The sequence below is a fragment of the Leopardus geoffroyi genome, chromosome A3 (assembly GCF_018350155.1).
Source record: "Leopardus geoffroyi isolate Oge1 chromosome A3, O.geoffroyi_Oge1_pat1.0, whole genome shotgun sequence".
Taxonomy (NCBI): domain Eukaryota; kingdom Metazoa; phylum Chordata; class Mammalia; order Carnivora; family Felidae; genus Leopardus; species Leopardus geoffroyi.
In genome coordinates, this window is record NC_059336.1 from 29,748,068 (window position 1) to 29,773,518 (window position 25,451).

Consider the following 25,451-nt stretch of genomic DNA (forward strand, 5'->3'; position numbering starts at 1 on the left):
TCTTGGCTAGAATTGAATCACTTGTCCACAACTAGCTCAGGAAGGGGGCATGTTCTCCTTACTATTACCACCAGTTTTCGCCCTTCTTCCTCTTAAATGAAGATGGCATGTCTCTCAGGACCTCTCAGGGTCCACTGACAGGGAGTGTATGTCTGATCAAGAACTATTTCTTTTTGGCCTGAAGCCAAAGGAATCATTCTCTAGCGGATACTCAGTATGACTGTAATGATAACAGGTTGTATATTTCAAATAATTTACCCCTGAAATGCATGTAAGCATCTATAATCGCTTGCTTATAAAGTTAAAATCCAAGATTTCCGTAGTTCAAGGGAAATACCCCTGCTTCCAAAGGTGCACAACACAGTAAGTTGCAGTAACGCCTTTATCAGCGTCATAGGGTTGGGGAGGATTAAGTGAGAGGAGGCATAAAAAGTGCTCAGTGCAGATGGGGCTTTGAGACAGGACGGCAAGTGTGAGTGATTTAACAGTTAGTGGACACTGCCCACTGTCCCCACCACTGAGTGTACAGCCTCCACATGTATCCCTAGAGAATGTCTCAGATCTACACTGAATTCAGATTTTAAGAACATTTAGAAAATGTTGTTAGACCCTCAGATATCAGGAAAACGATAGTTATAATTTTTCAGAACTTCTTTGTCATATATCCTAGGGCTTTTAAGTATTGCCAGTGGCATCTTGGTTTTCCTCTGTTATTTGAATGTTAAACTTTCCAACACTCTAATGTATGTGCAATGGAACTGATTTTTTTTTTTTTAACTAAGAAATGCTTTTGTAATGAAATAAGGACTGTATATTCGCCCTTTTTCTGGGTGTGGTAGAGTAGGAGAGAAAACAGAATGTGTGTGCCATTGTGTCTAATAAATTAGGGAACTGCCCAGAGTTCATGACTCATCTCCCAAAGCCTCCCTGCTCAGTTATTCTGTAACTCACAGTTAACCAAAGGATTATGGTTCACAAGTGCTTTTTGAAAAATGAACAAGGTATAGATTTGAGTTTCTTCCTTATTTTGCCTTTCCAGAAATATGTAATTCTGTCTTTATTCGGCTAGTCTTGTCTAATCAAAAATGATATGTGGGATAGCGGAAGAAATCATATACAGCTAACTCTTCCTTAACAAGGCATGTATCCCTTGGATAAATGCCTAGTAGTGCAATTGCTGGGTCGTAGGGTAGATCTCTTTTTAATTTTTTGAGGAATCTCCATACTGTTTTCCAGAGTGGCTGCACCAGTTTGCATTCCCACCAGCAGTGCAAACGAGGTCCTCTTTCTCCGCATCCTCGCCAACATCTGTTGTTGCCTGAGTTGTTAATGTTAGCCATTCTGACAGGTGTAAGGTGGTATCTCATTGTGGTTTTGATTTGTTATTTCCCTGATGCTGAGTGATGTTGAGCATGTTTTCATGTGTTGGTTGGCCATCTGGATGTCTTCTTTGGAGAAGTGTCTATTCATGTCTTCTGTCCATTTCTTCACTGGATTATTTGTTTTTTGGGTGTTGAGTTAGGTAAGTTCTTTGTAGATTTTAGAAATGAACCCTTTATCTGTCATTTGCAAATATCTTCTCCCATTCCATCGATTGCCTTTTAGTTTTGTTGATTGTCTCCTTCACCGTGCAGAAGCTTTTTATCTGATGAGGTCCCAATAGTTCATTTTTGCTTTTGTTTCCCTTGCCTCCGGAGACATGTTGACTAAGAAGTTGCTGTGGCCAAGATCAAAGAGGTTTTTGCCTGCTTTCTCCTGGAGGATTTTGATGGTTTCCTGTCTTTCATTTAGGTCTTTCATCCATTTTGAGTTTATTTTTGTGTAGGGTGTAAAAAAAATGGTCCAGGTTCATTCTTCTGCATGTTGCTGTCCGGTTTTCCCAGCACCACTTGCTGAAGAGACTGTCTTTATTCCATTGGATATTCTTTCCTGCTTTGTCAAAGATTAGTTGGCCATACATTTGTAGGTCCATTTCTGGGTTCTCTATTCTGTTCCATTGATCTGAGTGTCTGTTTTTGTGCCAGTACCATACTGTCTTGATGATTATAGCTTTGTAGTGTAGCTTGAAGTCTGGGATTGTGATGCCTCCTGCTTTGGTTTTCTTTTTCAAGATCGTTTTGGCTACTCGGGGTCTTTTCTGGTTCCATACAAATTTTAGTATTATTTGTTCTAGCTCTGTGAAGAATGCTGATGTTACTTTGATAGGGATTGCATTGAATATGTAGATTGCTTTGGGTAGTATCGACATTTTAACAATATTTGTTCTTCCTATCCAGGAGCATGGAATCTTTTTCCATTTTTTTGTGTCTTCAATTTCTTTCATAAGCTTTCTATAGTTTTCAGTGTATAGATTTCTTACCTCTTTGATTAGATTTATTCCTAAGTATTTTATGGTTTTTGGTGTAATTGTAAATGGGATCGATTCCTTGATTTCTCTTTCTGTTGCTTCATTGTTGGTGTATAGGAATGCAACCGATTTCTGTGCATTGATTTTATATCCTGCAACTTTGCTGAATTCTTGAATCAGCTCTAGCAGTTTTTTGGTGGAATCTTTTGGGTTTTCCATATAGAATATCATGTCATCTGTGAAGAGTGAAAGTTTGACCTCCTCCTGGCTGATTTGGATGCCATTCCCATAATATATACTTTAAATATCTCATAATTTTATATATCAATTATACCTCAATAAAGCCAAAATTAAAAGATTCCTTTCACAGTGGCAGCGTAATATAATCAGGAATTAATGCAAGAAGACATGAATAGGACAAAAAAAATGAGTAAATACAGTAACACCTTGAAGAACATTTTCTGAAAAAGTAAATGGAGGGGCACCAGGGTGGCTTAGTTGGTTGAGTGTCCGACTTGATTTCAGCTAAGGTCATTATTTCATGGTCGTGTCAGGCTCCGTGCTGAGCATAGAGCCTGCTTGAGATTGTCTCTCTCCCTCTCTCTGTCTCTGCTCCTGCCCCACACACCCTCTCTCTCTGTCTTTCCCCCTCTCTCAAAATATGTAAACATTAAAAAAAATAATAAGTGGGGAGAATACTGTGTCCCAGGATTATAAAATTCAGTACCATAAAATGCCATTTCTCTCTGATCCGGTTATTTTATCAGTCTTTTATTATAAAAATGTTCAAATATAGAGAAAAATTGAGACCATTTTTTACCCACCCCCACCACATAGACCCAACAATGAACATTTTATTATACTTGTTTTATCAAATTATTTGTCCATCTATCTGCCATTCCTCTGTTCATTCATATTCATTCATCATTCATATTGTTTTTAATGTATTTCAAAGTAAATTGCTTATATCAGGATACTTCTTCCCAAATACTTAAGCATGCATATCATTTATATTTGTTTATGGGTGGAATTGTCTTCAGAGGTGAAATTTATGTGCAAATGTACAAATGTATTTCCCTATCAAAATACAGAGTATCATGCTAAGCAAAATAAGTCCATCAGAGAAAGAGAAGTCCTATGATTTCACTTACGTGTGGAATTTAAGAAACTCACCAGATAAACATAGGGAGAGGGAAGGAAAAATCAGATAAAAACAGAAATGGAGGCAAACCATTAGAGACTCTTAAATACAGAGAACAAACTGAGGGTTGCTGGAGGGGTATTGGGTGGGGGGATGGGCTAAATGGGTGATGGGCATTAAAGAGGACACTTGTTGGGATGAGCACTGCGTGTTCTATGTAAGTGGTTGAATCACTAATTCCTACCCCTGAAACCATTATTGTACTGTAAGTTAACTAACTTGGATTTAAATTTTAAAAAGAAAACAGTTTTTCTCTTGTCCAGGAAGATACACTTATATTTTTTTTCCAGTAAATCTTTCATCTCTTTCATAGGCAAACATTGTTCTGATTTTTTTCCCACCATAAGTTAGTTTTTTAATCTTTTATTTTAAATTTTCTTTTAATTTCAATTATTTATTTTTTTAGTCATCTCTCTGCCTAATTGTGGGGCTCAAACTCACGATCCCAAGATCAAGAGTCACATGCTTTACTGACTGAGCCAGCCAGGCGCCCCTCCACTATAGATTAGTTTTGCTTGTTCTAGAACTTCACATGTATGGAATCATATGTTATATGCTCTTTTATGTAAGGCTTTTTTCACTCAGCATGATGTATTTTAGATTCATTCATGTTGTCATATCAGTAATTCTTTCCTGTCATTGCTGAGTAATATTCCATTGTAAGAACATACCACTGTTTATATAATTTCTTATTGATGGTTACCTGGATTGTTTTCAGTTTTCTGTTATTGTGAATATTCTTGTACTAGTCTTTTTTTTTTTTTTTTTTTCCAAAGTTTATTTATTTTTGGGACAGAGAGAGACAGAGCATGAACGGGGGAGGGGCAGAGAGAGAGGGAGACACAGAATTGGAAACAGGCTCCAGGCTCTGAGCCATCAGCCCAGAGCCCAGACGCGGGGCTCGAACTCACGGACCGCGAGATCGTGACCTGGCTGAAGTCGGACGCTTAACCGACTGCGCCACCCAGGCGCCCCTGTACTAGTCTTTTTGTGCTCATATGTTTATATTTCTCTTGGGTAAATGTATAGGAATGGAATTACTGGATCACGAAGTAGGTATATATTTGGTTTTATAAGAAGCTGGTACCTGCAGGGGTACCTGAAGCTGTCATACAAACTAATTTTTAAATAAAATGAAAATACAGGGCACCTGGGTGGCTCTGTCGGTTAAGTGTCCGTCCAACTCTTGATTTCAGCTCAGGTCATGATCTCACGATTTGTGAGATAAAGTCCTGTGTTGGGCTCTGCGACGACAGCATGGAGCCTGCTTAGGATTCTCTCTCTACCTCTCTCTCTGCCCCTCCTCCACTTGTGCATGCCTGTATGTGTGTGTGTACTTGCTCTCTCTCAAAATAAACATTTAAAAATAAAATAAAAATTTCACAAATAGTAGCCCATCCTAAAAACCATTCTGTGAAAGGCAAAACCATTCCTACTATTAGAATGTGTGCACTGGGTTCCTGGCATTGTGCAGACTACAGCTGGCAGTTCTGGTTTCCGTCTGACATTTCATAGTACATATTTCCTTTGGATTCAAACTACTTAACCATTCATCTGTATTCGTAACCATTCATCTGTATCTGTATTCATCAAAGGCTAGACCTTCATCATAGAACCAGCTTTTAAAATCAATTCGGAGAGAGAGGTGTGGGGAAGAGATAAATTTGAGAGCGTATGGGGTGTCAGTAAATCAGATATGATAGAAGGAGGTTGAGGGATTTAACAACAAAGAGGTTGTGTGTGTATGTGAGAGAGAATGAGAGGGGCAGGGGAGGGAGAGAGAAATACCAATGGTTCCCCTCCCCCATGAATTTTAATTTAATTTTTGCAAAGTTTATTTTTAAGATAGCCAAAAGGTGTCCTGTATACTGAAATAAAATGATCTCCAGAGAGCCTCCTCATTCTGTTCAAAACCAAAAGGTGTCCTGTATATTGAAATAAAATGATCTCCAGAGAGCCGCCTCATTCTGTTTAACAGGCTTCATAGTATTCCATTTTATGAATAGGTCATCATTTATTTAATCATATTTCCCTCTCCTGCTGATAAACATTCAGGTTATTTCCAATATTTTTCTATTGCAAACAGTGCTGCATTGAATATCCTTGTACATAGGGCATTTTTAAAGTATGGGTATATATATATCTCTGTAAAATTCTCAATTGGAATTATGTCAAAGGGATTGTGCTTTTGCAATTCTGCTAAATATTTACAATCATATGAGAGTACCTTTTTTCTCAAATCTTTGCCCCAGTACATTGTTGTTAAGTTTTTTATATTTGCCTATCTGATAAGCAAACACTGATATCATGGTGTAGCCTTAATTTGGCTTTCTCTAATCATGAGTTGAGTGTAAGCATTTTTTTATATATATAAGAGAACGGTTTCCTTTTCTGTGAATTGTCAGTTTCATATCTTTGCCCATTTTTCTTTTGGATTGGTGGTTCCCTTTTATTAATATGTAGGAATCCTTTATATATTAGGGAAATAAGACCTTTGTGAATGAGTTGGAAATATTTTTGAAGAGCTCATTCTTTAAAAATATAGAAGTAGTTGTTTTAGTGGAATGGTGGAAAAAGAAGCCAGATTGCCATGGAGACAACTCTTCCTAGAAATTTGGCTGCAAAGTAGAGTAGAGAGAATGCTAGCTGAAGGATTGATGTAGAGTCAAAAGAGTTCTCCCTTTCCTTTAAATTCTTATGTCTAAATGCTGTTTGTTATAAGTTAAAGCGTGGAGGTGGTGGTAGGGGATCTACAGGACAGGATTCCTAATGAATTGAGATTTTTAGGAGGAACTGTAGATGAGGAGGAAATGTGTAAATATGTTGACTGGGAGTTAAGGGTGTCATGCAGTCCAGTGGCTTCTATTTTCTCAAGTGAAGGCAAAGCCAACAGCCAAGAGTGTGGGAGGAGGTGGTTGGAGAGGAGAGGAGGTTCTTTGAAATCACTGCTATGGAGAATTGGAGAGAGCTGAGGAGGGAAATATAGAAACATTGCAGAAATTGTTTGGAGTTCCATCGAAGCAGAAGTAGTATCAGCCTTATGGCTTGTTTGGTTTTCTTAAGCAGCATTTGGCAGTCCCAAATGTGGGGCTGTTGGTTGGATTAGTTTAGGATTGGACTGTTTTTGTTTTTCCCTATGTAAGTAGAATAGAACAGGGGTAGCAAAAGAATTTAGGATGTTAGCAAGGTAGTGATGGAATTGACACCAAGCTTTCTTGGGTAGAGAAGGAAATAGACAGGACAGAAATACTAGATAGAAAATTAGAGAGAGGTTCAAGGGACCGGAAGCCTAGGTGAGGTCAGAGAACAGGTGTAGACATAAAAGAGAAGGAACTGTAAGGAATAGAGAGTGTGGTGGAGAGTGAGAAGGTAAGCCTCAGTCTGAGTTTTTCCTGGTGATGACAGAACCATTGTCAAGGCTGGCCCAAGTGGAGTAGAGATGTAAGGTTCTTGGAGTTGAGGAAGTCCAGTAATTCATAGGCTGGCCCGGATGTGAATTGTGGTGGCTGTCATCTGTGAGGATGTTGAACCATCTTCCAGGAGAATATCAGGACTGGGGGATGGGAAGAAAATTGTGAGCCACATTGCAGTCTCTTCGGTGATAAGGGAGTGCTAGCAAATTATTAGGCAAAAAAGCCCTCAAGAATGGGGACCATTAGAACAGGTTCTAGGAAGAATGGTTTGCCTATGAGATCCTTGTGTGAGGAAACCTCAACTCTCCTTGGTGACATGTAGCTCTGGGATACTTGGAATAGATTTGGAGACCGGAAGAGGAAGGAAGTAAGCAAGCACAGGTATGCATGCAGTTTAGTCTGGGAGGCAGGAAGTCACAGGAATTTGCCAGAGAGACTTTATAATATAAATTTATAATATATTATAAAGTCTCTCTCTGAGAAGAATGAGGCCTCGGCTGTGGTTTTCCTGGTTGTGGTCTATAGCTACACCTTGTTACCGACATGGATCTTTTTGCATTAACATACCTCTCACGGCCTAGTTTACACGCACAGATCCTCTCCAACTTGCCATTCACTGTGCACTTCTTTTCCCTTGCAGCCTTTCACATGAAGTACTGTCTTTCTTCTGCAGTTTCCTTCTTTTTGATTCATATATTCATGCTCTGTAGTGAAATCTGATTTCTTTTTAAGTTAATTTGGTTGGTTATTTTTTTAATTTTTATTTATGTTAGAGCATGCGTGCACTTGCGTGCAAGTAGAGGGGCAGAGAGAGGGGTACAGGATATCTATGCTGATAGTGAACCCGGTAAGTACAATACAAAGAAGAAAATAAAAATCATAAAGTGCCATGCTAAATGTTTATAGATTTTCCCTTCCAGTTTTACTTTCATGCATATACTTTCATACACATACATGAATCTAGTTAAGATCATATGGTATATTCAGTTCTGATCTGTTTTTTTAAGCTTAAAAAATGAAGGTCGTGTTCCATTTTCTTAAATTCTTTGAATTGTAACAGTGTATCATCTTGAATAGCAGCAACATAGTACTTATTTCAGCTTTTTCCTATTTTCCCTGCTGTTGGATATTTGGATTGTTTCTACTTTTCCATTTAATGAATATCTCTGTATCATTTTCACCTGAGTTTCAGATAATTTACTTTTACTTAGAATAGAGCCTTGGAAGTGGGTCACAGAACAATATGGACACGTTTAAGATCCTTGTATAATCTTTCTGGGAAGGCATTTGTTGTTACAGGCTAATGGCCATTCCGACCAGTGTCTGATTCCTTTTCATGAGACTCTTGCTAGCATTGAATACTTCATATAATTGATCATTTCTGATTTGGAAGGTAGAACTATTATCTCGTTATTATATTCCTTTGATTAATGGGGATGGTTAGCACTTTTTCATGTATTTTCTTAGCTGTTTTTCTCTTCTGTAAATTATCTGTTTAGGATTTTTAGGGTTTTCAAAATTGAGGTCTTCGTGTTTTCCATATTGATAGGACTTCTTATTTTAACGCTTTGTCTTATTGGTGGCAATTTTCCTAGTTTATTTCCCTTAAAAAAATAGACTTTATTTTTTAGAGTAGTTTTGGGTTCATGGTAAAATTGAGCAGAAATTAGAGTTTCCCAATACTCCCTGCCCCCATTCATGCACAACCTCCCACGCTCGTCATCCTGCACCACATGGTACGTTTATTACAGCAAATGAATCTGCATTGACACATCGTTACCATCTTGTTTACATTAGGATTTACTTGGTGTTGTGCATTCTGTAGGTTTGGACAAATATATAATGACATGTATTTACCATTGTGTTATTATACAGAATAGTTTTACTTGAAATCCTCTGTGCTCTGCCTTTTCATTCCCTCCCTCCTTCCTAGCTCCACAGCCACTAATCTTTTTACTGTCTCCAGGGCCTTGCCTTTTTAAGAATTATGTCCTATAGTTGGAATCATACAGTATGTAGCTTTTCCAAATTGCTTTCTTTCACCTACTAATATGCATTTAAAGTTCCTTCATGTCTCTTTGTGCTTTGATAGCTCATAACCTTCTAGTGCTGCATAATATTCCATTGTCTGGATGGAGTCCAGTTTACTTATCCATTCACCTACTGAAGGGCATCTTGGTTGCTTCCAGTTTTGGCAATTAAGAATAAAGCTGGGGCTTTATGGGGCACTTCAGTGGCTCAGTCGGTTGAGTGTCCAACTTCAGCTCAGGTCATGATCTCACAGTTTGTGAGTTCAAGCCCCATGTCGGTCTCTGTGCTTACAGCTCAGAGCCTGGAGCCTGCTTCAGATTCTGTCTTCCTCGCTCTCTGCCCCTCCCCCACTCATACTCTGTCTCTCTCTCTCTCAAAAATAAACATTAAAAAAATTTTTTTTAAAAAGAATAAAGCTGTTGTAAACATCTGTGTGCAGATTTTTGTGTGGACATAGTTTTAAACTTGCTTGGGTAAATAACAAGGAGCACAATTGCTGGATCCTATGGAGAAGGTTTAGTTTTGTAAGAAACCACTAAACTGTCTTCCAGAGTGGCTGTACCACTTAGCATTTCTGCCAACAATGTATGAGACTTCCTGTTGCTCCACAGGCTCACCAGTATTTGCTGTTGTCCGTACTGTGGATTTTGGCCATTCTGATAGATGTGGTGTCTCATTGTTTTAATTTGCAATTCCTTAATGACACATGTTATTGAATATCTTTTCATATGTTTATTTGCAATCTCTCTATCTTCTTCATTGAGGTGTCTAATAAGGCCTTTGGCCCATGTTTTAATTGGTTTATGTTCTTAGTTGTTCATTTTTAAGAGTTCCTATAAATTTTGGGTAACAGTCCCTTATCAGATGTGCCTTTTGCAAATATTTTCTCCCAGCCTGTGGCTTGTCTTCTTTTTCTCTTGAGATTGTCTTTCACAGAGCAGAAGCTTTTAATTTGAATGAAGTCCAGGTTATTGATTATTTCTTTCATAGATCGTGCCTTTAGTGTTATATCTAAAGAGTCTCACCATACCCAAGGTCATTTGATTTTCTCATATGTTATCTTCTAAGAGTTTTATAATTTGTGTTTACATTTAGGTCTGTGAGAATAAGTTTTTGTGAAAGTATAAGGTCTGTGTCCACATTTTTTTCTTGTGTATGTATGCCCAGTTGTTCTAGCACAATTTATTGAAAAGACTATCTTCGCTCCATTGTATTGCCATTGCTCCTTTGTCAGAGGTCAGTTGACTATATTTACGTGGGTCTGTATTTGGGCTCTCTCTTCTGTTATATTGCTCTATTTTTCTATTCTTTCACCAATCCCACACTTTTTTTTAATTTAATTTTTTTAATTTACATCCAAATTAGTTAGCATATAGTGCAACAGTGATTTCAGGAGTAGGTTCCTTAGTGCCCCTTACCCATTTAGCCCCTCCCTCCTCCCACACCCCCTCCAGTAACCCTCAGTTTGTTCTCCATATTTATGAGTCTCTTCTGTTTTGTCCCCCTCCCTGTTTTTATATTATTTTTGTTTCCCTTCCCTTATGTTCATCTGTTTTATGTCTTAAAGTGATCATATGAGTGAAGTCATATGATTTTTGTCTTTCTCTAATTTAGCTTAGCCTAATACCCTGTAGTTCCATCCACGTAGTTGCAAATGGCAAGATTTCATTCTGTTTGATTGTCGAGTAATAATCCATTGTATATATATACCACATCTTCTTTATCCATTCATCCATCGATGGACATTTGGGCTCTTTCCATACTTTGGCTATTGTTAATAGTGCTGCTATAAACATTGGGGTGCATATGTCCCTTCAAAATAGCACACCTGTATCCCTTGGATAGATAGATACCTAGTAGTGCAAATTTGCTGGGTTGTAGGGTGGTTCTATTTTGAATTTTTTGAGGAACCTCCATACTGTTTTTCAGAGTGGCTGCACCAGCTTGCATTCCCAACACACTGTCTTGATTACTGTTGCTTTATGCTAAGTCTTGAGTCTGGTAGTGTTAGCCCTCCAAGTTTGCTCCTCTTCAATATTGAGTTAGCTCTTCTCAGTCTTTTGCCTGTCTGTATAATCTTTAGAATTAGTTTGTCAAAACCCATGAAATAACTTGCTAGGATTTTCATTGAGATTGCATTGAGTCTGTAGACCAAGTTGGAAAGAACTGACATCTTTTTTTTTTTTTTTTAATTTTTTTTTTTTTTCCAACGTTTATTTATTTTTGGGACAGAGAGAGACAGAGCATGAACGGGGGAGGGGCAGAGAGAGAGAGGGAGACACAGAATCGGAAACAGGCTCCAGGCTCTGAGCCATCACCCCAGAGCCCGACGCGGGGCTCGAACTCACGGACTGCGAGATCGTGACCTGGCTGAAGTCGGACGCTTAACCAACTGCGCCACCCAGGCGCCCCCTTTTTTTTTCTTTAAATTTTTTTTGGAAAGAACTGACATCTTAACAATATCGAGTCTCCCTGTTCATGAACATATTTATGATTGATTTCTTTTACATTTAGTAGCTTTTATTTTTTCTATCATCAGATATGCCTGTTTACCTTTGTGGTTTCTTACGTTAGAAAATCTTTCCTCATTCTGAGCTCACATAAATATTCATTTCTTTCCTTTTAAAATGTGTTTTTAGGGCACCTGAGTGGCTCAGTTGGTAAGTATCTGACTTCCGCTCAGGTCATATCTCATGGTTCATGCGTTCAAGTCCCGCATTGGGCAAGCTCAAGCCCTACCACGAGTGAGTCCCACTTCTCTCTCTCCCTCCCCTTCTTTCTTTGCCTCTCGTGGGATTCTCTCTCTCCCTCTCTCTGCCTCTTACTCACTTGTGCCCTCTCTCTCTCTCAAAAAAAAAAAAAAATGTGTTTTTAAGCATTTAATTCTTCTACCCATCTGGATTTTATTTTTGGTATTTGGAATGAGGTGACAGTCTAACCTTCTCCCCCTAAATACATAGTTATTTTTCCCCCAAACCATTTCCTATCAAGAATAGACATGTACACATATATAGTAATCAGCCTTCCAGTTTGTTTTCTAACCCTTTTGTAGGAAATTGTATGCTTTCCCAATTTTAGATTATGGTCAGGTGGGAATAGTGGAGAAGTGATCAATCTTGTATGGCTGCACCTTGGGGAGGGCATTACTAACCCCATTTCCCTACTAGGCATGTTGCTGGTACCAGAGTCAAACTCCTGAGATGTGTACGAATCACCTCCATCTCCCCACCCTTCCTCAGAGGTTCTCATGTACCTCTTGGAAAGTACCCCTTGCTTCCCTTGAGCATCACGACCATATTTAGTTACCACCAGGCTGTGAGGCTCCTGAAGATGGGATGTATGAGTGCATTGCTCCCTGGTTCTTTCCCTAGTACCTAGTTCACTGAAGGGCACAAAAATCCGAATGGACCAATGAGCCACTATTACCAGTAAGAATGTGCCACAGCCCTCTGATGCGGTTTGTGATGAAATAAAGGTTGGGAACAGTTGTATAAGGTATGTTTCAAAGGGCATCACATTCATACAGTCACCCTACCTTCTCCAAACTTCTCATGCTGAACATGCTAAAGTTGCACATGGCAAGCACGAGGGGAGCTTTTCACGGGACTGCTGCCTGGCTCTTACCCCCGGAGATGCAGTCTGCTATGGGAATTTTTTAAAGTTCTTTGGGTGATTCTGAAGTGCAGTCAAGGTTGAGAATCACGCTTTAAAAAGTAGGTTCTTATTAAGTATTATTTGTATTGATATAATAATTCAATTAAGTGGTTGGATTTGGGGGGAAATGTGCATATCAGACTCCCAAAAGATCATTGATCCTATGTGCACATTTTATTGCTGGGAAGATTTTACTCCACATACTCCTTTGGTGAGTATTTTGGACATGGTTAACAATAATATAGGGCCTTATCTAACATGGCTGTCTGTTTTCTAGGCCAGCATGGATTCCTGGTTCATTCTTGTTCTGCTTGGCAGTAGTCTGATACGTGTAGGTGCCAACAATGCAACCACAGGTAAGTTGTCATTTAATAAAGCTGGCATTCAAAATGGAATTTTGCTGTCACATTTAATCACTTAAAATTGGAGACCTAGGTGATATTAAAGAAAGAAAAAATACTAAAGTTTTACTTTAAAGTGATGGTATAAAGTAAATATCTTTGGAAATCTGAGTCATAGTGAATGCTCAACATTGCTCTATATACAATATACTACTTTAAATAAGTAGATTATATGTTCATTCCTGAAAAATTTTTTTAAAAATGTTGCTACTTAAGATTCCTGTATACTGATTCTGAGGAAATAAGTAATGAATCCAGTTTTCTTCTTCCCTTAAACAGTAGTCCTTTGGAGGTGCTAGAAAGGGTCCACCATTAGATAAAAGTGTGTGTGGGGTGGGGAGGGGTTGGGGAGAGAGAGAGAGGGAGAGGTCTTTCTTTGGCCTCCTGGTGTTTAAGAGTTTATTAAGGCTTGCTGCTTTGTGCCTTATAACTTCAAGCTATCACATTCTTCATGGGTTGTTTTCTTTCTTTTGTGTGTGTGTGTGTGTGTGTGTGTGTGTGTGTGTGTGTGTTTATAGTTTCACCTTCAGTAAGCGTTACAAGATCTATGAAAACATCAACAACAGCATCAGTTAAAGAAGAGACCAAAACTTCAAGTCCTGCTTCTTCAGTAACTTCTCTGTCTGTGGCGCCAACATTCAGCCCAAATCTAACACTGGGACCCACCTATGTAACCACTGTCAATTCTTCAGACTCTGACAATGGGACCACAAGAACAGCAAGCACGGATTCTGTAGTCACTACAATTTCACCGAATGGAACGTGGCTTCCAGATAACCAGCTCACAGATGCCAGCACAGAACCTTGGGAGGGGAACTCCAGCACCGCGGCAACCACCCCAGAAACTTTCCCTCCTTCAGGTACTAGAGATGGTTTCTGTTTGTTTTTTCTTTTTCTCTTTGAAGTTACTCACCATTTTATTGTTTTGTGTTTTCTAGCCATAAGATTTCTTGAAATAATAAACATTGCAAACTAATGTTAGCAGATATAGAGAATTCTTAGGAATATCTGGCTAACATAGAGTTAAGAGGAAAGAAGACATATTCCGGAGGCTATCCTGCTTTGCCTGACATTCCTGTTAGACCAGGGAGGCTTAAGTGTCAAAGGTGGAGGAAAAAGTTTGAAAATACAAGAGAAAGGGGAGCTAATTGATAATGCGAGAAGCTAAAGATGAAAGGGTGCAGAAGCTGCGTGACAGGATTAGCCTTGAACAGAAGGGACCCTTGGAGATCATGGGAAGGCGAATGGGTCTGGACGTGCATAACAGATATGGGATAGGAATACACAGGCTAGGGGTGGAGTTAGAGGAGCTCAGGAAACAGTTAAGTTGCAGTGCCAGTTTGCTCAGGGTGTCAGCCCTGCCCACTTCTTTCCTTCAGTTCATCACTAGTTGATTTGCAAGTGGCACCAGAAATAGAATCAGCCTTGAGTCCAAAACCAGGTAGGGTAGGGCAAGTTTCTGACCCCTTTGAGCCTCAGTCAGGGTCCTGGTCTATAAAAGAGAAGGGGTCCCTCAGATGGCTTCTGTGAAAAGTAAAGGAGATTGTCCCCCGACAGCTGTGTAACTGTCATTCCTTTCCTAGCAAAAATCACTGTTCCCTCTGTTTTGTTTTGTTTTGTTTGAATGTTTATTTTTGAGGGAGAGAGAGAAAAGAGACAGAGCTGGGGAGGGACAGGGAGAGAAGGAGACAGAGAATTCCAAGCAGTCTCTGCACTGTGTGTGCAGAGCCCACTGTGGGGCTCGAACTCACAAACCATGAGATCATGGTCTGAGCCGAAATCAAGGGTCAGATGCTTAACCGACTGAGCCATCCAGGTGCCTTTTTTTTTTTTTTTTTTTTTTTTTTTAAAGTAGGCTCCATGTCCAATGTGCAGCCCAACATGTGGCTTGAACTGAAATCAAGAGTCAGACTCTTACCCAACCGAGCCACTCAGGCGCCCCGTTGTTCCCTTTTCTGTGGTCTCACTCCTTTGGTTCATATTTCCTCCCTGTTAGATAGTGAGGGCCCCTAGATTAGAATCACGTCTGGCTCATGGAGAGCATTCAGAAAGTATTTGCTGAATTGAATCTCATTCGGTTAACTACACATGACATTTTTTAGCTAGACGGTGTAACCCAGACCCTGCACTTGCCTGCTTTAATCCCTTGTTTTCCACTATAAAGGCTATGCAGCACTTGCAGTTATGAGCAGTCTGCTGAGCCACGCTCCCTGAGTTTGGATCCCATCTCTGCTGTACACTGGCTGTGTGACCATAGGCAGGTTTATTTCACCTCTGTACCTTAGTTCCTTCATCTGTAAAATGAGAACAAGTGATAGTAATAATACTTCCCTCGCTCAGGAACTAGTAGGATTAAATGAGTTGATACAGGGAAAGCATTTACAGTGCACACCTGCACACGGGAGGCACTATTTTTAAGCGGTAGGCATTGTACTAAGAGTTTTACGGAGGTATCCTATGAATCCCATGAGGTAGGTTCTGTTTTCTGTTTTGCAGGTGAAGGAGTTTTACAGTGATGAAACTAACTCCAGGAGTGTTTTTCAAAGTAAAGGTCGTGACCAATTCATGACATCATTTTAAGTGGGCCATCCTGAGTGATTTGTTTCTTTGTTTTTTAAGTGGATGGTCCTGTTCCATTTTCTGTTCTTTTTATGTAATGTGTATTATTTTGTGAAACTTTAATTTCAGTTATACAGAAGCACATACTGAGTAACAGTGTAAAATATATTTCTTGCTGTGAGTTATGGCTGTTGCTTAGGGAGGGAAGACGAAATAACGCATGAAATAACTCGTATGAACTGAATTCGTGGGAAAGGTGAGCCAGTAACCCATGCCTGGCTGACTCTGCAGCCTGTGTTCCTCACTTCTGTTCTGCACTGTCTTCATTTAACTGTTCTGTGAGATGACTGGATAATTCTCTCCTTTTCATAGATGCTTTAATGTAAGACTATAGAGGTTAAATGATTTGTCTTAGATCTCAGAGCCAGCAGGTAGCAAGTTAGGCCTATTTCTCACTCTTGTGGTCTTTCCACTCTGCTGTTAAGGAAACGAATTTTCCATAATCTGCCTTAGGTCCAAATTATGCCACAGCTAAGAAACCAGTTATTATACAGTTAACATATTTCATGTCTCAGGAGAGACTGAGGCTACATTTCACTGGTGACTTTTTCAAGATGAGTAAAACTCAAGGAAACCTTTATGGTACATCAGGATGTCACAGTCTGAACCCCACATCCTTCTCATCACTACCCTCTTACCAGTCCTCCCATAATCGTTACTTAATAATTTTTGGTTAAATCAGTATTTAATGCTTTATCTTACTATAACTGTGATGTTATTCCCTGCTGAGCTATAGGTGTAATGTGATCATTTTTCTTGTACAGTTTTTTTCCTGGATTTTATAATTGCCTTATGTTTCTGTTTTAGTTTTCTTTTTGCCTATTGCCAGCCAGTTCTTCTCATACTTTCCATAGACTCTCGATACAGTTTCAACAAAGTCAGATCTGTCAGGTAATCTGTTTTTTGTTTTTTGTTTTTTCCTACAGATTTTCCTCCTGCGTCCTCCATTGTCTTACTCAAATCTGGGCTTGATCGTCAGGGCTGCTGCCTAGGTGTTGGTCTGGGATTTCCCTTCTCTTTTATTTTGTGAATTCCTTTGTTACCTGGCTTCTATATTGACATCTTTGTTGGATTACTCCATCATTGGGTAGAACATATCTTCCAGTAGCCTCCTGAGAAAGAGGTCCAAGGGAGGTACATTGCGTGAGACCTTACGTGTCTAAAAATGGCTATAGGGCTGCATATAGAATTTGAGGATGTGTTTGTTTTCTCCAGAATGTCTAAAACATTGCCCTGACTCCTAATTTCCAGGCATGGAGGAGTCTACTGCTATCCTGATTCTTAATCACACTTTGTGTGTTTTGGGAAGATCTTTCCTTTATCACTCATGTCCTGAAATTTTACAGAAATGTGTCCTGATGTGTATCTTTTTCATTCATTATGTTGGGTGCTTGATAGGGTTTTTGGAGCCTTGGTTCTTTGATTCTGGAAATTTTTGGTTCTTCAGTTCGGGAGATTTTTCTTATATTTGGAAATTTTCTTCCATTGTCCATTTTCTCTGTTTTCTTCTTCTAAAATTCCTATTATTTAGATATTAGACATATCCTAGATTAATTCTTTAATCTTTTACATTTTTCTCTCCCATTGATCTTTGCTTTGAATCTCTGTTCTTTTCCTTTTTAAAATAAGCAAGTATGTATATATTCCTTTTTCTTGTGTTTATAACACAAATTATACACATATGGATTGTGTACATTTCTGCACATTGCTTTTTTCCATTAGCCTGTCATGCTTGTTCTATATTACAGTAAAGAACTGCTTCATTGTATGGATATACCTTAACATATTTATCTGTCTTCCCTATCAGTGTTCGTTAAGATTGTTTTCAGAGTACTCTTAGAAACAGTACAATTTGTCATTTCAAGCATACACGAGAATATTGGTAGGATAAATTATTTTAAGTGTCCATTTGTAAATTGGTGGATATTGCCAGATTTTCCTCTGTTGGGAAATTTATTCCTATAAATAGTATGTAAGAGTGCCTGTTTTCCTTTGCTGTCTTTAGTGCCGTAAATTATCAAACTTTTGGATCTGTGCCAGTCTAACAGGTGAAAATTAGCATCTCAAGTGTAGCTTTAATTTGCATTTCACTGAGTGAGGTTGAGCATCTTTCCATATTTGGAAAGATCACTTGTATTTCTTTCTCTAAGAACTCTGTTGGTATCCTTTGCCCGTTTTTCTTATTAGAATGTTAGGCTTTTCTGACTCATTTATAGAAGCTCTTTAATGTTAGGGAAACCCTGGGGCACCTGGGTGGCTCAGTCAGTTAACAGTCAGACTTCCACTCAGGTCATTATCTCGCGGTTCGTGGGTTCGAGCCCTGCTTCGGGCTCTCTGCTGACAGCTTGGAGCCTGGAGCCTGCTTTGGATTCTATGTCTCCCTCTCTCTCTGTCCCTCGCCTGCTTGCGCGCATACACGCTCTCTCTCTCAAAACTAAACAACCATTTAAAAAATTGTATTAAATGTTAGGGAAACTTTGTGTACCTGTGATAAAGTTGCAAATATTTTTCCCCAGTTGCTCATCTAGCTTTTCTGCATTGCAGAAGCTATCATAAGCAATTTCAAATTTTTTTAATTAAAAAATTTGTCAGTTTATTTTAACTAAATATTTTCTAGGTATTAGATCATATATAGGAAGGCTTTCCTTACTCCAGTATTACAAAATAGTTCTCCTTATGTTTTCTCCTAGAGTTATGGTTTCTTTCTTTTGTATATGTACATTTGTGTGCATGCAGGTGTGTGCATAAATCTTTGATCTAAAATTTATTCTGATGTGAAGTGTGAACTATGGATCTGTTTTTTCCCCAAATGGTTAATGACTTGTCCCAATACCTTTTTTTCTAAATATTTATTTATTTATTTATTTAGAGAGAGAGACATAGAGAACATGAGAGGGAGGGGCACAGGGAGAGAGAGAGAGAGAGAGAGAGAGAGAGGAAGAGACTCCCAAGCAGCCTCTGTGCTGTCAGCTCAGAGCTGTACTAGGTGTTCATCACAAACTGTGATATCGTGACCTGAGCTGAACTCAGGAGTCAGAAGCTTAACTGACTGAGCCACCCAGACGCCCCTGTCCCAATACCTTTTTTTTAAAGCATTTTTTTTATGTTTATTTATTTTTGAGAGAGACAGAGACTGAGCCTGAGCGGGGGAGGAGCACAGAGATAGAGGGAGACCTAGAATCCAAAGCAGGCTCCAGGCTCTGAGCTGTCAGCACAGAGCATCACACGGGGCTCAAACCCACGAACCATGAGATCATGACCTAAGCCGAAGTCGGACGCTTAACCGATTAAGCCACCCAGGCACCGCCCCCCCCGCCTCTTTTTGTTTCTTAGTTTGGTGTTTTTTTTTTTTTATGTCAGTACCCTTTAATGAATAATGTTTTTTTCCTTACTGATTCAAAATGCCACCTTATCATATATTGAATTCTGATATCTGATATGTATTTAGGTTCTCATTTGTTATGTGAGTTCGATTTATTGGCATTTTTATTTTCTATTAATCGTTTTCCCTGTCCAGAAACCCCACCGTTCTGTTCTCTGTATAGAACCCCACCGTTTTAATGATTGTAACTAAAATAACCAGTATTTGATAAAGTGAGTCATCCCTTGTTAATCTTATTTTTCAGAATTTTGCTAGCAATTCTTGATTATTTTTCTTTATGAACATTAGAATCAACTTATATAGCAGGAGAAAAGTTTCTATTGATCATGTCATATTTATAGATTAACAGGGACAATTGACGTCTTCAAGTCTATCTAAGAATGCAGTGTATTCCATTTGCTGAATTCTTACTTTGTATTTCTTGGCAGTGTTAAAGTTTTTGCCACTGATGTTGCACATGTTTTGTTCAGCTCATTTCTAGATATTTCAGAGGGGTTCTTTGTTACTTTGGTGTTTTGCTTTGTTGTTTGTTAGTATAAATGGAGTATTTTCTTCCACTGTGTCCTCTAACTGGCTGCTGTCGGGGCTGTGAAGGCTTCTGCTACTGTCATTATTTTTACTGTCATTTTTGACATACATCATTATTTTAGTTTTGAGTATACTACATAAAGCTGTTGGGTTTTGTAGGCATATTTTATCCTGATCATCTTAATAAATTTCCTCAGTGTTTGGGGTGCCTGGATGGCTCAGTTGGTTAAGCGCCCAACTCTTGATTTTGGCTCAGGTCATGATCTCACGGTTTGTGAGTTTGAGCCCACATTGGACTCTGCACTGACAGTGTGGAGCCTGTTTGGGATTCTTTCTCTCTCTCTGTCTCTCCCTCCCTTCCTCTGTCTCTTTCTCTCACTCTTTCTCAAAGTAAATAAGTAAACTTAAAAAAATAAATGTCCTCAGTGTTTGACATAATTTTCTTCAATTATCATGCCTTCAAATTAGTCTTTCTTTTTGTCTTTAAATGATTTGATGAGTATCTTCAGAACAAGGTTAGAAAACAATGGTAAAAGTCAGCCTTGTCTTGTACTGACTCTCAAGGATGCTTTTAGTGGTTTTCCATTAATATGGCGCTGACTCTTGAGTTGAGATATAAACATATTTATCATGTTTAGGATTTATTAATTTATTCCTGTTTTGAAGAGCATATATGTCAAATTTTGCCAGTTGCCTGTTCAGCATCAGTGAGCAAGATCTTTCTGATTTTTTTCCTCTTTTTATAATACGCTATGGTGAATCATTTTTAATAGATTTCCTAACTTTATTCACATTTCTGCAAAAAAAATCATACTAGGCATGTTGTATTTTTCTTGAATGAACTGTAGCAATTTGTTTGATACTACTTTATTTGGGATTTTTCCATTGATAATTTGTAAGTTATTTCTAAATTAAATTGGTTTATATCTTTCCTTTATATGTGTGCTGTTTTTTAATTTTAATTGTATGTGTGCTATTTTTGATAACTTTTAGTTGTCAGTGTTTTGTTTTGCTTCACAGAAATCATTGAACTTAACCTAGAAAATTGTGCATCTCATTCATGTTTTCAAAATTACTTGAATGGATTTGAAGAAAAGTCATCTCTTAAGATTAATTTCCTACATAGTGTTAATATTTGTTATCTTACATACTTATGTCCATTTTCGTGCTTAAGTTGGCTAACCATTTATCTGTTTCACAGTTTGTTGCTTTTTTCCTTCCAAAGAGTGTTGTTTTTTTTTTTTTTTTTTTCAGTTTTTATTTTTCAGTTTTTATTTCATTAATTTCTTTTCAATTCTTACTCTTTCTTTTTGCTTTTCTTAGATTTATTTCTTCCTGAGTTGAATGCTTGACTTGTTTACAGTCTTCCCAGTTAATTAATATATTTAATACTATGAATTTTTGTAAGCACAGCTTCAGCCATATCCCATAAGTGTTCCTGTGGGTAGTTATATTAGTTATGGTGCATTCTAAATATTCTGCTAAAGACAGACCAAAATTCAGTGACTTAAGTAGACAAAACTTTGAAAAAGTTTTCTCTGTTAGTATATAGAATTTGGTCTACACTGGTTAGATTTTATTACCTGTTGCCATTTTAAGTCCTTTATATTCTTAACTTAATTTTGCCCTGTTGTATTTCATGAATGACCTAAAAGACGTAAAGGCCTGTAATACAGTTATGTTTGTATTTCTCTTTGCCTTCTTATACTTTTTATGAATATTGGTGCTGTGTTGCCTTTGTTCTCTGAGAGGACAAACCACTGGTTAAAGTTTAGTGGGTCTGGGCAATCTTGTTTCCCATTTGTTGGAGGGTACCTCATTCTAGCTCCAACATACATAAAGAAAGAGCTGATTTTGTCTTAACTTAGGTTGAATAGTAATGTTTTTCTTTAATTTGAGTGCATGTTTCTATTTTTCACTTACTACACAGGTAATTCTGACTCGAAGGACAGAAGAGGTGAGCCAGTCACCTTATGTCTGTTGTTGTCCCTTTTACAGTGTACAGAATTCATCATGTTTCCTCTGCTCAGTCTTGGTAACCTTGTGCATCTGTACGGTTGTGTGTTTACTTTCCCTTAAATTGTTTCCATATTAACCTCGTTCACAAGAGTAACGGAAACAAATATTCATTATGTTTTCAAGTACAGATTATGGATTCTAACAGTTATAATATCTTTTAGATCTTTTAACAAGTAATAAAACAGCTGTATCTTATTTTATCATATCACCTTGCTAATATCACCTTTTGGTGATATTAAGCCATTATTTCTACACCAGAGCTAATTCCTAATGTCTAGTCCATAATTGCCTATAAACATCCTAGTTTTTTGTGTTGTTTTCCCTAGTCTATAAAGCATCGACCCTTTGTCATTTTGTATGGATTTTATGGGTTTTCACCCTCTAGCGTGACATCCCTGTGACCGGAGATGCTGTGTCAGTGGTCTAAGCAGGACTGCCGGATCCCTGGTCACCAGAGAACAGATATGGGAGTACTCGTGTGCAGTGACACATTTTGCTTAGGAGAGTAGTAAGACTGTCATCAGAGGGTGTAAAAGAAAGGGATCATCCAAAATCTAAGGAATGATCATCGCATTTGAGTTTCAAAATATTAATCTGTTGACCAGTTTTTCTCATATGTCACCTACTTTATTAAATGAGACTTCTTGGGCTTTTTGTTTTCTTATTCTGTTATTTAACCATGCACAATTTTTCCTGCATAATTAAGTAATGGAACATCTGAAGGCTTATGAATTCCCACTAAACAGAAAGCATCTGAATCAGAAAAATAGATATATAATCCTTTATGTGTTGTCCATCTGCCAATGTATTTGGTGAGGATTAGTGAGGTGTTATACTGTGCACACATGTCTTTTGATTATCCAGCTCTCACTTTCTTAAACTCAGGAACTGGGTTCTATTAAGTAGTGTCTTTGCTATTCACATTTGCTTACTAGATTTTCACTATCAGATGTAGAACTTAACAGATTTATGTTGCAATAGATAATTATATTTGCTCCTTAAAACTCTTTTAACCAATCTGAAAAGTCCAAGTGGTGTAGGCTTGAAGACTAAACATATAGCTCTCTGATTTCTTCCTCTACATAGTGTGTATTTTCTTAATATTTAGCCTTTCCTTGCCCCGGTATTATCCCTGTTTTACCTGGGTAACAAATAAGGATTTGAGTAGTTTTAATATTATGATTAAAAAAAAATAAAATTACCTTGATTATCTAGATTATTGGTAATTGTGACATTATTTATATGTACTAGCCCATATCCTTTTTAAGTTAAAAAAATAATTTTATATAATTGCTTTTGACCAAACAGGAAAATGAAGAGACATACATATTCTCAGCAATATCTAAAGCCCCAAATGTAATGACACTTTTACCAGAGCAGATCTTTAGAAGTATTTGTATAAATTTTGATATCACATTCTAATTTTAAAGCCAAGTGCTTTCTGAGAAATGAGGCAAATTTTTAAAAAATATTTGCATCATAATGGGTTTGCTAAGCGAAGTATGTCATATGCAGATGAATTAAATTACCAGCTTTTCTGCACTGGTCTCTGGGATGGGGTGCTTTTGAACAGCAGTGGCTGGTGTTTTAATTGTCAAAACAGAAAGGAATAAAAAGAGAGGAAGGGAGGCAGGCAGCTTTGCTTCCTTTCTTTTGAAGTCTAAGAAACTGGTTGTTTTCTCATGTGTATTTTTTTTTAATGTATCCCTCATTATTTAGTAGTACTAGCTTTTTTTCTGATTATGGTAAAATATACTTCCTATCAAATTTGCCATTCTTACTGTGTTCAGTGGAATTAAGACATTGTCGTGCAACCATCACCACCATCCATCTCCAGAAGTTTTTAATCATCCCAAACTGAAACATCCCAAATTAAACACTAACTCCTCGGGGCACCTGGGTGGCTCGGTCGGTTGAGCGTTCAACTTCGGCTCAGGTCATGATCTCACAGTTCATGGGTTCAAGCCCCGCATCAGGCTCTGTGCTGACCGCTTGCTCAGAGCCTGGAGCCTGCTTCAGATTCTGTGTTTCCTTCTCTCTCTGCCCCTCCCCCGCTCACCTTTGTCTCACTCTGTTTCTCAAAAATAAATAAATGTAAAAAAATTGTTTTTTAAACAAAAACCGCTAACTCCCCGTTTCTCCCTTCCCCCAGCCGCTGGTAACCACTACTATATTTTCTGTCTCTATAAATTTGTCTATTGTAGATACCTAATTTAAGTGGAATCCTAACAATATTTTTCCTTTTGTAACCAGCTTTTCTTTTAAAACATTCGTACTGGTGTTAATTTGGGTGGTTTGTGTAATATATAGTAATGCATTAAGTGCAGTTCAGGTGTTATCTTTTAAGTACATCTTCACCATGAAGTCCCTGGCCACTAGTACACTCTCCAGCTGTTATTTAGTCTTCACTAATTTTACATAACAATTTTATTAGTTTTGTTCTAGAGAAAACCAACTCTGAGACAGATTTGCATGCGGCAAGTTTACTGGAGAGTACTTTCTCTCTCTGGCACCTGTGAAGCAGTAAAGGCAGTAGTATTGAGTAGAGACAGGACATGAGATGCCACAAGAGCAAAGGTAGGAAAGGCCTCAAATCCTGCAGGGAGCTTGGGAGCTGGAATGGGGTTGTAAGAGCTTTTCCCTGGGCCAGGCTACTCTCTCTCTCTCTTTTTTTTAATGTTTATTTTTGAGAGAGAGAGACAAGAGCGTGAGCGGGGGAGGGGCAGAGAGAGAGGGAGACACAGAATCCAAAGCAGGCTCCAGGCTCTGAGGTGTCAGCACAGAGCCCGATGCAGGGCTTGAACTCACGAACCGTGAGATCATGACTTGAGCTGAAGTCAGAGGCTTAACCAACTGAGCCACCCAGGCATCCCAGGGCCAGGCTACTCTTGTAGGCCAAGGGCAGTTCCTGTGAAAGCCCTTGGCTAAGAATTGTTAGCCACTAACCCTCCTAGCAGCTAGGAGAATGGGTTCTTTGGTCTTGAAGGGGAATCTATAACATCTACTGTTCTCAGGAAGTTTGAGCAGGTGGTGATGCATATTCTCATTCATCTATTTAGAGATTTTCTTGTGTGAGAAAATGCTATTGAATGATCTTGATATATAAAGGCTAGGGAGTGAGTGGCATAGTGGAATGTTCAGAGAAGCAGTGTATGCTGGTTAAAAGCCTGGGCTCTGGAGCTAGACCATCTGGGTTTGTGTGTTGACTCTTAACCACTTACTAGCAGGGTGCGGATAGTTGTCTAACTTTCCTGTGACTCTTTCTGCCATTTGCAAAATCAGATAGGAACACAGTGTCTTTCATAGGGTTGTTTTGGAGAATGAAGTAACACATATAAAGTACTTGACCTAGTGCTGGGTCAGCACATAGCAGTTGCTCAGCAAGTGCTGGCTATCACATTGCTACTCCTACTATTCTGTTATTGTTACAGTTGACGGGAGGTTAAGGAGGTCAGGAATCTCAGTTGGTCAATCAGGACTCACAGAAACAGGGGCAATCATAGGCCTCCTGGAGGCTGGTGTGTGCACAGATCCCAAGGCAGGATCATCTTGCAACAGTACCACTACAACGGTAGACCTTTAGCTGTTCCTCTGCCCTGTACCTTTTTTTAAAATTTTTTTTTTTTTCAACGTTTATTTTATTTTTTGGGACAGAGTGAGACAGAGCATGAACGGGGGAGGGGCAGAGAGAGAGGGAGACACAGAATCGGAAACAGGCTCCAGGCTCTGAGCCATCAGCCCAGAGCCCGACGCGGGGCTCGAACTCCCGGACCGCGAGATCGTGACCTGGCTGAAGTCGGACGCCCAACCGACTGCGCCACCCAGGCGCCCCTGCCCTGTACCTTTTAAACAAGGT

General features: G+C 38.7%; 1 protein-coding gene across 8 annotated transcripts in view; it reads left to right on the top strand.

Annotated features, from left to right (window-relative positions):
* The window catches only part of PTPRA (protein tyrosine phosphatase receptor type A), a 162,296-nt gene that overhangs the window by 73,736 nt on the left and 63,109 nt on the right, over positions 1–25,451 (top strand). For 4 of the 8 annotated variants that reach the window (XM_045445109.1, XM_045445110.1, XM_045445116.1 and 1 more), the window contains 3 exons: positions 12,924–13,002; positions 13,566–13,907; positions 21,507–21,533. In XM_045445109.1, coding sequence (XP_045301065.1) covers positions 12,924–13,002; positions 13,566–13,907; positions 21,507–21,533 — 448 coding nt within the window. The remainder of the gene's footprint in view (positions 1–12,923; positions 13,003–13,565; positions 13,908–21,506; positions 21,534–25,451) is intronic. The other 4 variants (XM_045445114.1, XM_045445113.1, XM_045445115.1 and 1 more) reach the window with 1 other exon arrangement.